The 13,469-nt window shown below is 38.7% G+C and overlaps 1 protein-coding gene across 2 annotated transcripts in view; it reads left to right on the top strand.

Annotated features, from left to right (window-relative positions):
* The window catches only part of dis3l2 (DIS3 like 3'-5' exoribonuclease 2), a 57,667-nt gene that overhangs the window by 24,489 nt on the left and 19,709 nt on the right, over nucleotides 1-13,469 (top strand). For both annotated transcript variants that reach the window (XM_082173950.1, XM_082173949.1), the window contains exons 8-13: nucleotides 375-604; nucleotides 704-877; nucleotides 1,017-1,096; nucleotides 1,216-1,328; nucleotides 9,686-9,793; nucleotides 9,945-10,178. In XM_082173950.1, the coding sequence (XP_082030076.1) occupies nucleotides 375-604; nucleotides 704-877; nucleotides 1,017-1,096; nucleotides 1,216-1,328; nucleotides 9,686-9,793; nucleotides 9,945-10,178 (939 nt within the window). The remainder of the gene's footprint in view (nucleotides 1-374; nucleotides 605-703; nucleotides 878-1,016; nucleotides 1,097-1,215; nucleotides 1,329-9,685; nucleotides 9,794-9,944; nucleotides 10,179-13,469) is intronic.

The raw sequence follows: 13,469 nt of genomic DNA, 5'->3' as shown, positions 1-13,469 counted from the left end.
GGATTTTTATCATTTTATGATGGTTGTGTACAGGCACTGCCAACACACATTTCAGTACAATCAACTTGTAAAAGTGCATGTACCATTATATGACCCCTTTAAAAAGTGATTTCTGTGAAATAAAATATCTCCCTTTGCATTGAACATTGAGTGTCAAAACTTTGCAGATGTTGTTTTTGCTCAAATAGCAACATTACACACTAACTAAAGTTAAAAAAGTGAAATCATAATCAAGGACCCCTTTAAGAAAGGAAATGGGAAAAAAAATGTACATCATGTTGTCGATAATACTTCTAAGTTTGAAGATCTTCCAAAATTAGCATGCCTTTTTTTATTCTTTTGTGTATAATTATCCATGAATGTTGTCATTTTAGGTTGTATTCATTGTTGAGAAGAAGCACTCAAGAGCAGCATCAGGCTTCCTCAAATTTCTTCCCAACAAGAATTTTGCTATGTTCTCTCCTGTGGACCATCGGGTCCCGAGAGTTAATGTGCCTCTGGCAGATTGCCCTGCAGACTTTATCTCCAGACCTGGAGACTATGAAAACACACTCTTCATCTGCCGAATAACACAGTGGTCAGCAGACAACATCTTTGCTGAAGGGTGAGATCTGGGTAACCTGTATTTCCTCCAAATTATGAGCTTTACATTGGCAGTTGTGATTAATAACGGCTTTTCTCAATGTTGTTTTTCTGTTTTAAGGCGGCTTGCAAAAACTTTAGGGCAAGCAGGTGAAATTGAGCCGGAAACAGAAGGCATCCTGACTGAATATGATGTGGACTTCTCAGAGTTTTCCAAGGAGGTCTTGAATTGTCTTCCCCAAAATCTGCCCTGGAGCATCCCTGATCATGTGCTCTCTAAAAGAAGAGATCTCAGGTAACCTTCTACCCTGTCCCTGATCTATACATTTTTCACGTATCATCCATTATTTGTATGTAAAGTCCATTTGAAATGTAATTTTAATTAAAATGTTGATTATTTGGTTCTGATTTTCGGATTTTAATTTATTTTTAAGAAACGAATGCATATTTACCATCGACCCAGCTACAGCCAGAGATCTGGATGATGCACTGTCCTGCAAACAACTCTCAGATGGTATGTGTGCTGCCTTTGATATTAAAGCTCTTTTATAAAGTTCATTACACTTATACAATTTTTTATTTATTTTTTATTTATGATTTAAAAACATGGTTTTCTTTTCTCTCCTCATGTAGGCAATTTTGAAATTGGTGTTCATATAGCTGATGTGAGTTACTTTGTGGAGGAAGGAAATGCCTTGGATCAAATCGCTGGCCAAAGAGCCACGAGTGTTTATCTTGTCCAAAAGGTATGAGTTAGATTTTTCCAAACAATTTGAAGTGTTTTAGATTTCTTGCTGCAATGTTGCAGTGCAGAAAATTGTAAATTTTTCAGTGTGTAACGATTCACTCGATTCGATTTTAAATGCTAAGAATTTAAAAAAATCTTGTTTCGATAGCGATTCACAATGCTTTAAAATATGTAAGCCTTAAATTATTACATGCACATATTTATGGAGACGTTGTGTGGTGTTGTTCACACCCTCACAGCTCTCCCTCACAGATACGTGCTGCACTCTTTACCACCTTTCACTGGATTGTGCTTCATCCGTAGCTCTCATTGACACCGTTTTTGAGCAGCCTATGTTTGATCTCTCCTCAGCATGGCCACTGCTATCACATGAGCAGATGATAGCTCTCTCACAATAGCGCTATAGCCTCGAGTCAAACCATTGAAAAAGTGGGGTATTTTTATAAAAATAATGAAAAATGCTAAGCAGGTGTAGCGTTCAGTTTATTATTAAACACTACAAATAATGCACGTATGCCCATTATTCAATCAAAATCCACTTTAGATTACAATCGGAAGTTATTACACACATTCCATGATGGTTTCTATTTAGTACCAAACTTAATTTATTTTAATTTACTAGTATGTTGTGCAGCGGACGAGATTAAAGTCAAATGGGAAAACCTACGAAATGCATACATGAGAAAAAAAAAATAATTCTTGGTTAGTGCCCACCTATTGTGCAGGTGTGAATTAACTAAAGCCAATCAATCGGTTTGCGTTAAGTGTGAAAGCTCAGTTTTTTGGCGATTAGCTTAGCTTTATTGCGTCGCTCTCAGTATTAAAGGGCTTGGGTGTGAAACAAAAGCTTTTTTGCCCCTGCTCTCTGACCCCATGAAAGTTGGGGTGCAATTCCCAATTGTGGAATGTAAGTGTCTTACTAAATAAGACACATTAGGGAAATAATTTAAATAATCCTATGAATGCACTTAAAAATGCAAAATCGAATCGTTAATCGAATCACATCGAATCTCATTATTTGCACACAAAAAAAGTTCTTCAATTTAATAAAAAACCTATGAATTGTGAATCGATTTGCTGTCTACCCAAATATGTGTGAAGTCACCACCATGATACAACATGATACAAAACATACAACAAAATATTAATACTGTTAGTGCTATGATGTATAACACTTGCTATGAGAATAGTCTGATTTTATTCATTCATCCATAATTCCATTTATTTTTTAAACCTTTTGTCCTTCTTTATGTTGAGTCGTAAGTGCCTGTCAACTGTATTAATCAATTTTATCATTTTATTCGTTAGAATTTGGGGTGAAACATCCACGCAGATGCACTAATAGGTTTCCTGAGATTTTCTTAGATGCATTTATTCGAAGCGTCATAGAATTAACAACCTGAGGCTACATCTTGCTCAGGAATTCAGTGACGATTCATCTTGCGGGGCTCAAATCCACAATCTTTTACCACTAGACCACAGCACTTCGACATTTTTGATCTGTCTGCTTGATATATTGTTCTCAATATTCGATTAAATTTTTGTCTCTGCATATAAATGTTGGTTCATAATTGGGTTCCTTCTTTCTGCTTCTTGATACATTATATTGCCAAGAGTATGGGACACCCCTCCAAATCATTGAATTCAGGTGTTACAATCACTTCCATGGCCACAGTTGTATAAAGTCAAGCACCTAGGCATGCAGACTTCTTCTACAAACATTTGTGAAAGACTGGGTCGCTCTCAGGAGCTCAGTGAATTCAAGTGTGGTAACGTGATAGGTTGCCACCTGTGCACGTTCGTGAAATTTCCTCACTACTAAATATTCCACGGTCAACAGTTAGTGGTATTATAACAAAGTTGAAGCATTTGGGAACAACAGCAACTTAGCCACGAAGTGGTAGGCCACGTAAAATCACAGAGCGAGGTCAGCGCATGCTTGAAGTGCACAGTGCGCAGAAGTTGCCAACTTTCTGCAGAGTGCATAGCTACAGACATCCAAACTTTGTGTGGCCTTCAGATTAGCTCAAATAGTGAGCATAGAGAGCTTCATGGAATGGGTTTCCGTGGCCGAGCAGCTGTATCCAAGCCTTACATCCAGGGGCGTAGCAACCGGGGGGGACGGGGGGGACACGTCCCCCGCACTTTTAGAAACACGGGATTCTGTCCCCCGCAATTATTTTGACCCAGCGTCAATATTTCCGCCCGTGTTCTCTGATTTGTTACTTAGACTTGAGTGAACTAACATTCAGCCAATCACAGCGCGAATCATCTCTTGGTGGGTGTGTCTGCATGAGCTTCAAATCTCTTGTTGCTCTTGCGAATTTTCGTTCGTTTAGTCTCTTTGCTGTTTGGCCGTCTGGAGTAAAATGCACCCCAGAAAAAAAGCAGAGGACGATTACATCCTTTTTACAAACACACAAACACATTATGTTAACAATAATTTATTTGCACACAAAAAAAGCATCATGATCAGTTTTTTGGCTGTCTGATGATGACAATGAGATCGTGAGGTGCTTGAAAGCAGCTTTTGACGCGTTCGACCCGAGTTCGAATCCGCCTTTTGCCGAACTCGCTCTTCTCCATTTTCCCAACACATATGAGATGTCAAATTTATCTAACATAAAGGTCTCTAGCGTTATATTTTGCCAACAAACTAAAATTGAAACCGTGATATGGCTTTGTTGTTTGTTCCTTTCTAAAACAGAACAAGACTTTAACTAATTAGCCAGTCTGTTTGTGCTGCGTGATATAAAGAAAAGTGCGCACTTTGCTCACCGATCAGCTGGTGATCTGGCGTTAAAAACCACTCAAGGGTTTATTTCTTGCAAGTGAAGAAATTAGGACAAAAGTATTGTAATTTCCCTATACTATAGTGTAATATAAAATATACTTTTGAAATATTCATTTTCATTTATAAAGTATAGACATTTATAGGCTATGATTTTACGTCATATAATAATATAATAATGATTTGTATAATTATTTCTAATAACTGTTTGGCATTCTAAAACACCAGTGATAATGTAATGTAGACTGATAGTCTATAGGCTATCATAACTAAAAAGATGTTTGAGCCCTCTTTAGGTACAAGTCAATGCTTTTTCTTTGTTCAATGTGCATAGTTCATGGGTTGAATCCGGTTAAAGCTCTTAATTTTGAGCTCTCAAAGTGCAGCAGATTGATGCATTTAACCTTAAAATGCAAAAAAAAAAAAATCTTCCGGGGGAGCATGCCCCCGAACCCCCCTAGAAGGACAGAGGTCCACCCAACATAGGGGGTATCATCACCATACAGCTTTTGTCCCCCCCACTTTTATAAAGGCTGCTACACCCCTGCTTACATCACCAAGTGCAATGCAAAGCGTTTGAATGCAGTAGTTGTAAAGCACACCGCCACTGGACTAGAGCAGTGGAGACGTGTTCTCTGGAGTGATGAATCACGCTTCTCTGTCTGGCAATCCGATGGACGAGTCTGGGTTTGGCGGTTGCCAGGAGAACGGTACTTGCCTGACTGCATTGTGCCAAGTGTAAAGTTTGGTGGAGGGGGGGATTATGGTGTGGGGTTGTTTTTCAGGGCTTGGGCTTGGCCACTTAGTTCCAGTGAGAGAAACTCTTAATGCTTCAGCATACCAAGACATTTTGGACAATTTCATGCTCCCAACTTTGTGGGAATATTTTGGGGATGGCCCCTTCCTGTTCCAACATGACTGCGCACCAGTGCACAAAGCAAGGTCCATAAAGACATGGATTGAGTGAGTTTGGTGTGGAGGAACTTGACTGGCCTGCACAGAGTCCTGACCTCAACCCGATAGAACACCTTTTGGGATGAATTAGCAGAGACTGCGAGCCAGGCCTTCTCGTCCAACATCAGTGCCTGACCTCACAAATGAGCTTCTAGAAGAATGGTCAAAAATTCCCATAAACACACTCCTAAACCTTATGGAAAGCCTTCCCAGAAGAGCTGTTATAGCTGCAAAGGGTGGGCCAACTCCATCTTAAACCCTATGGATTAAGAATGGGATGTCATTAAAGTTCATGTGCATGTAAAGGCAGACGTCCCAAAACTTTTGGCAATATAGTGTATGTAAACACATTCCACCTTGTGTTTTGCAACCTCATAGGTCTGCTCATCTCCGGGAGCACATAATTTTTCCCCCAGTCTACTAATGACGGCTACACTTTGATTTATTGTAGACTATTTTGAGCTTGCTTTGTTTACAAAATTAAGGGATTCCTGAATGAGATAATGGCTGCAATAATTCTTCAGACAAGTTAAATATTAGAAGTTCACAAAGGTGATTCCACACCGAAAATGAAGCTTAGGGCAATTTCCAACTGTGAATGAAAATGCTACATGAAATCTTAATGGCTGAGAGTGGACTGCACCTGGAGTTCTTTTGACAATCATAGATGGATCTTTAATTTCTTTACAATTAAATAATATTTAATCATATTTATCAAAAGTATCTTAGAAATGATACTGGCTTGGAATGGGGCGCTTGGATGATTTTTATATAAATAAGCTAGTTTAAGTGCATCACATTGTCAAACCCCTCTTAACAATTTATCTAAAAACAACACAGCCTAATATCATGGACCAAAAGAAAGGAGGCCTGCGGATGGGGTAAAGCCTATACCTAAAGTGGTTTGCACAACTTTGCACAATGGATGCGAAGCGTCTTTAAAATAAGAAAATATTTCAGAATCCTGCATTAAAATTCATTATAATTGTCCCAAAACCTTGTTAATGTACATAAAGGCTTCATCCTAGTCTGCAAGATTGTACATTTTAATATTAGAAGCAATGCTAATGGTAGCCTGTAAGTTAGATGCCAGATACCCTATATTATATATTCTTTTAAGCTTAATTTATGATTCTGGATAATGTTGTTGTTGTTGTTGTTGTTTTTATTTTTGTTGTTTTTTAGAAATCAGTCTCCCACAATTCTGAAAACAAAACATTAACCCGATTATGCTATTTTAAAGTTTCCTAATGTTATTTTGGTGTCTCCTTCAACAGGTTTACATGCATCAAAGGTCAAAAATCTGTTTCATTTTCTCATAATACACATTTGCACATTACCACATTTTTGATTATTCTCAAACGACTCGTAAGATGAATCAATCTCTCTAAATCCCTCCTTTCCGCGAGCTCTCCTCTGATTGGCCAGACAGCTCAGTCTGTTGTGATTGGTCTACCGCGTACAGCGCACGCGTGTCGAAAACAAAAAAGCCCATTGCCATAACAACGTCAGCTCTGCTTGTCCTAATGCTTCCTACAACATAAACTAAACACAGTAACGAACAATGACATCGATTTTACCATATCAATGCGAGCGCGAGTCCGATGATGAAACACTGGAAGAACTAGTTATTCAACCTGAACCTCCATCGCAAGGATGACTCGAGCAGGACGTTTCTCAGTGATACACTACTCAGTATGAGGTACATTATTCAACTGTAATTCCTCACCATCAGCATTAACAAGTGCATGGCCATCAACAAACCGATTATTTTACTTGTACTTATTTACACTGAATAAAATTATAAGCGCAACACTTTTGTTTTTGTCCCCATTTTTCATGAGCTGAACTTAAAATCTAAGACTTTTTCTATGTATACAAAAGGCCTATTTCTCTCAAATATTGTTCACAAATCTATCTAAATCTGTGTTAGTGAGCACTTCTCCTTTGCCGAGATAATCTATCCACCTCATAGGTGTGGCATATCAAGATGCTGATTCAACAGCATGATTATTGCACAGATGTGCCTTAGGCTGGCCACAATAAAAGCCCACTCTAAAATGTGCAGTTTTATCACAAAGCGCAATGCCACAGATGTCGCAAGTTTTGAGGGAGCATGCAATTGGCATGCTGACTGCAGGAATGTCCACCAGAGCTGTTGCCCATGAATTGAATGTTCATTTCTCTACCATAAGCCGTCTCCAAAGGAGTTTCAGAGAATCTGGCAGTACATCCAACTGGCCTCACAACCGCAGACCACGTGTAACCATACCAGCCCAGGACCTGCACATCCAGCATCTTCACCTCCAAGATCGTCTGAGACCAGCCACCCGGACAGCTGCTGCAACAATCGGTTTGCATAAACCAAAGAATTTCTGCACAAACTGTCAGAAACCGTCTAAGGGAAGCTCATCTGCATGCTCGTCGTCCTCATCGGGGTCTCGACCTGACTTTAGTTCGTCATCGTAACCAACTTGAGTGGGCAAATGCTCACATTCGATGGTGTCTGGCACTTTGGAGAGGTGTTCTCTTCACGGATGAATCCTGGTTTCCACTGTACAGGGCAGATGGCAGACAGTGTGTATGGCGTCATCTGGGTGAGCAGTTTACTGATGTCAACGTTGTGGATCGAGTGGCCCATGGTGGCGGTGGGATTATGGTATGGGCAGTATGTTATGGACAACGAGCACAGGTGCATTTTATTGATGGCATTTTGAATGCCCAGAGATACCGTGACGAGATCCTGAAGCCCATTGTTGTGCCATTCATCCACGACCATCACCTCTTGTTGCAGCATGATAATGCACGGTCCCATGTTGCAAGGATCTGTACACAATTCCTGCAAGCTGAAAACATCCCAGTTCTTGCATGGCCAGCATACTCACCGGACATGTCACCCATTGAGCATGTTTGGGATGCTCTGGATCGGCGTATACAACCGCGTATTCCAGGTCCTGCCAATATCCAGCAACTTCACACAGCCATTGAAGAGGAGTGGACCAACGTTCCACAGGCCACAATCAACAACCTGATCAACTCTGCGAAAGAGATGTGTTGCACTGCGTAAGGCAAATGGTGGTCACATCAGATACTGACTGGTTTTTGAACTTTCACTTACAGTACACACTACATGAAAGGTCATTTTCAAAAATCCATAATAGGGGCATTTTAAACAACTAAACAAAACAACATGCAAGTTATTTGAGGTTATGACAAAAGTTTATATTTAATGTTTTAAATCAGTCTATTTAGAAATGTCTAAAATGTTATAAATGAGTCTATAAAAAAACATTTATTTATTTAAATGAATTCATTATGTAAAAATTTTAATCGTTTGAAATTAATGAATGAATATTTGGTTCATCCTGTGTTTTTGAATGAATCTCTTGAATGAATGATTCAGTGTTCAAATACATTTCAACAATCTCTGGTCACCACCAACTGGCATAATAGCGTAATAGAAAAGAAATGGTTCTGTCTTAAACCGGAAGATATTTTATATATATTTCAACACAAGTATATAAAAGTATACAACAAAATGATTTGACCTGTAATGTGATGCAGTTGGACTAGGTTATTTATATGTACAAATCATCCAAGCACCCCATTCCTAAGATAAATTTGATTAAAATTATTAAATATTAAATTATAAAGAAATTAATATGATTGTCGAAAGAATTCCAGGTGCTTTTATGCCAAAAATATATAAACATTGATAAATGCACATACTGGATATCATTAGATGAAATTTGTATAGTTATATAGTTTTTTTTTTTAGTTTTTTTTTTAAGTAGTTAAATTAAATGTTGGGGACACTTATTATTTAACTGTATTATTGATCTGACTTCACTGACACCATTGGCTACGTTTACATGCACAACTTGTGTTTCAGTCAGACTGAATTCATTCCGATTGATGAATCCGAATGTAGTGTTTACATGAACGTTAAACGTGATTGGGTTAATGTGCAGTTTATATGTTACAAGCTTCAAATCGGAATATATTTTTTGACATGCGCACACTGCACAAATATACAGTTTCCTGCTGTTTGTGCATAATAGCCATTCTCCTACATTGATTCTTTATTTGTTTTAAACAGCAGAGTTAATATTTATCCATTTCTGATCATAATTTGGAGACAATGAGCAGATGAACTGTTGTGCCGTGCTGCTTATATTTATAATGCAGTAAAAATGCCGCCTGTGGATGAGAATCTGAAACAAGGACTGGTGGGATGTTTTCCTGCTGTCCTGTGAAAGGAGAATTTTAGAATGACGGGACACTCATTTGTATGACACTTTATTCAACAGGAAGAACAGCTATATTACGCCATTTCAACGTCATTGCACATGCGCAGTTCTTTCAGTTTCGGTTTTCAATACGATCAAGTGTTTACATGTTCTCTCAATCGGTTTAGAAAAGGAATAAACCACCCCTTTCAATCCGATCGAAATTTAATTCGGATCAAGCTCAGTCAGATCGACTAAGGTGTTTACGTGAAGACCTTTCAGTCCGATTGAGACGTCAATCCGATTACTAACGGGTTATTTGGTTGCATGTAAATGTAGCCATTGTATGAGAACTGAACTGAGCTTTTTTTTTTTTTGCAGGTGATCCCCATGTTGCCTCGTCTTCTGTGTGAAGAGCTATGCAGCTTGAATCCTCTGACCGATAGACTGACATTCTCTGTCATTTGGAAGCTTTCTCCAGAGGGAAAGGTACTTTGTTATATGACCTCTTATACTCTCATTGAGAACAAATCTCCAAACAAACCTTTTTTGTGGGTGTTACCTCTCTTTTCTTAGAGGGCCCCCCCATTGTCACAGTGCCTTCTTTTTTCTATAGTACTGTTTTCTCTGTGCTCTGTAGATCCTGAGTGAGTGGTTTGGGCGAACTGTCATCTGTTCCTGCATTAAGTTGAGTTATGATCATGCTCAGAGTATGATTGAAGCTCCTGACAAGCACTTTAGTGCTGACGAACTGCCAACCTGCTCCCCAGACCACAGCATCCAAGAGATACAAGAAGCCGTCCTCAACTTGCACAACATTGCCAAACAACTCCGAGCCCAGCGCTTTGAGTGTGGAGCTCTCCGGCTTGACCAGGTCAGGCAGACCAGACTTCAGTCTGGACATTTACTGTTTTTCATTTTAGTGAAATACTAATACTCTAATACTAAAAACTCTGGCTCATCCCTGTGGTCACACTTACCATTCTCTCGTCATACTAAAGTGCCACTTTAGTTCAATAAACTTTATTTAGCAATTTTGAAAATATATTGTGCTAGTCAATTTCAAGTAGATGCATTTTTTTTTTTTTTTTTTTTTGTAAATAGATTATATGATCCACAAATAAATGTAAAGAGATTCACAAAAATTCAACATATTCACAAATTAATAGAATGGGATATATATATATATATATATATATATATTAGGAGTTTCACAAAAATGAATTAAATACACAAATAAATCAAATGAGATTTGCCAAATAAAAAACATATTCACAAATATGTTTTTATGTTACAAACACAACTTTGCCTTACATTCATTTGTGAATCGCTTGCTGTGTTATGTGCATTTGTCGATCACCACATGTGTTTGTGGACGTGCACACAAATCCACAAATAGGACCCATCATCTACTCAAGCCAATCAGATAACAGCCACATTGCGCTGACCAATTGCAGCATGTTCTCGCTACAACCAATCACGTTTTGATTTACAATCAGGGTGGTCTTGCCCTGAAATAGCTTTGCTCATTCATCTTCATCAGTGTTAATTTCTTTTACTAATCATTTTAATCACAACAACATTTTTTTTAACAGATGAAAACTAATTTTGAATGACAAAAACTATAACAAAAATCTATTGACATTTTCTTCAATGAATAAAAACTAGACGATAATGTTAGAGAGGGACAATTTGGGAAAAATTCCAGTCAAAACTGATGTCCTGCGTGTGTGGTAGATGCACACATTTGAATTGTATTGTGCCGATCTATCCGGAGGCATATGAGTTGGCATGCACTTGATGCATGTCTCATAGAACGTTAAAAAATGTTAACGTCTGGGAGAAAGAGAAGAGCAGACATATGGATAGATCTGAACAAGCGTGACAATGTGAAAGAGAACTCTATTTGGTAAATCGTCTGTGCGCGCACACCCGAAGCGCTCAGCCGTACATACAGAAAGCTACCTCTTACTAAAGTACCGAATCGCGCTCTCTTTCACATCTGAATGGGCAAATACACACAACATTGTCAAAATGTCAGTTTTGGAGAGCATTTACGCAAACGCAGTCAGTTATGTCTTAAAGGAGAACTCTGTAACTCTAGCGAACTCTAGTCACTTCTTCGCTGATTTTCCCTTTTGTTGTCGCATGTTTTCCCCACGAGCTCCCCCTACAGCTGTGGGGGGGCGTATATTTCACAACACAGTCGTAAAAAACTCACTTGCGGCGGCCTCCTCCCCCTCTCTACCGCTGCTCATGTGCGTTTGTTTTGATCGGAGCAAGCCAACTGTATCGCGTGGAGCTATGTCTACCGAGGTGGGTAATCTGGTAATACATCATACATGCGTGTGTGTTTATGTCGAATTGCCGTAAAGCAATTTGTGTTTCGCGCTCGTTCTCGTTCTAGTTCTCGCTTCTCACGAGACTTCCAATTTCACTTTGCCGGGACGGCAGTGCGCAAGTTGCAAGGTTGGTTTTCCGCCTGGGAACGCTGGGGGGAGCGGGGAAAGTCACCAATATCACCAGAACAGGTTGTTTAACCATCCAAATGATTTCTAGACAGTTTTATTAAGTTAAAAAAGTTACCAAGTTCTCCTTTAAGAGAACGTAAACAGTTGTGAGAATATCGGATGTGCATCATTGCATTGAATATGCGCTTTCTATCTTAAAGTGACAGCAGTGTAATAAACCTAATGCCGTCTGTGCCCTTAAAGAGATAGTTCACCCAAAAATGAAAATTAGCCCATGATTTACTCACCCTCAAGCCATCCTAGGTGTATATGACATTCTTCTTTCAGACAAATAAAATCGGAGTTATATTAAAAAATGTCCTGGCTCTTCTAAGCTGTTGCGCTTTAGGCGTAAGTAGACTTAAATATGAATATTTATCTTACACAAACTCATCTCTTCGCTTCAGAAGGCCTTTATTAACCCCCCGGAGCCGTGTGGAGCACTTTTATCATGGATACATGCACTTTTATGGACTTCAAAACAGAAACGGTCGTTCACTGCTCTTTAATAGCTTTGATAATTATTTATAATATTTAATTTATACAAATAAATATTTTCTACTGTAGATTTAGTCGACTTAAATCGTATTATATTTAGTCGACTAACAGGGTGGCCGCGGGTCCTTAAAAAGTCTTAAAATGTCTTAAAGTTTTCCTAATAAAAGGCCTTAAAAAGTCTTAAAATGTCTTAAATTCAGATTGGATAGGTCTTAAATATTTCTGGTCACGTTACCGCTAAAATTTCTCCAGTCTGACGGACCTAATCAGTGTTGCCAACTTAGCGCCTTTGTCGCTATTTCTAGCGACTTTTCAGACCCCTTTAGCGACATTTTTTTCAAAAAAGCGACTAGCGACAAATCTAGCTACTTTTTGGACAAACCTCAGTAACCTCCAAATGTTGCCAGGACAGCCCTGTGAGCGCGAGGTTTGCGTTCTCCTTTCCGTCACACACCTCTCTCTGCGTCTACCCTGTTCAGTGAATGGCTGAGAGAGGAGCAGCAGCACGGCAGACGTGAATGAGCAGTGTTGTTTCCACGGACTTATCACTTATCTTTTATTTTATTTTTAAAGAATCTAGTTTGACCATTTTATTTTATTACTTCTGCTTATCACATGTGATACTCACTATCACAGTGCTTTAGCTCACCCAGTTCCTGAACTCTCTCAATTCAGATAATTTTACACATATAAAAAATAGTCATTCAACAACTAACATTACTCGTTCTATTGTCTGACAAAAAAAATATGGTAAATGAGAACAGCTTTATTGGACATTCGGCTATATTATATTATATTATATTATATTATATTATATTATATTATAGTGTGTTATATTAAAATACAGTATGTGAGCATGATTTTTTTTTTCAAAAAACATTAGGCAGGCAGAACTTAAGTATGCCGCGAAGACGTCATGAATATGCTAATTGACGTATGACGTCATCTAGCTACATTTAGCGACTTTTAGGGGAGGCGTTAGCTACTTTCCTTTGAAAATAGTTGGCAACACTGGACCTAATGTCCGTCAAATAACCAGTGAAGCATCGAATCGCGAGAATGATTCAGATTTTATTACATAAACAGCTATTGATAATGATAATGTAGGCTTTTTCTGGTAATGCTGTTGAGGCTCGCGCTGCTTGTCTCTGTGATAG

The sequence above is a fragment of the Leuciscus leuciscus genome (assembly GCF_965113295.1).
Source record: "Leuciscus leuciscus genome assembly, chromosome: 6".
NCBI classification, from domain to species: domain Eukaryota; kingdom Metazoa; phylum Chordata; class Actinopteri; order Cypriniformes; family Leuciscidae; genus Leuciscus; species Leuciscus leuciscus.
The sequence above is the reverse complement of the archived record's forward strand: the minus strand, read 5'-3'. Positions and strand labels throughout refer to the sequence as shown.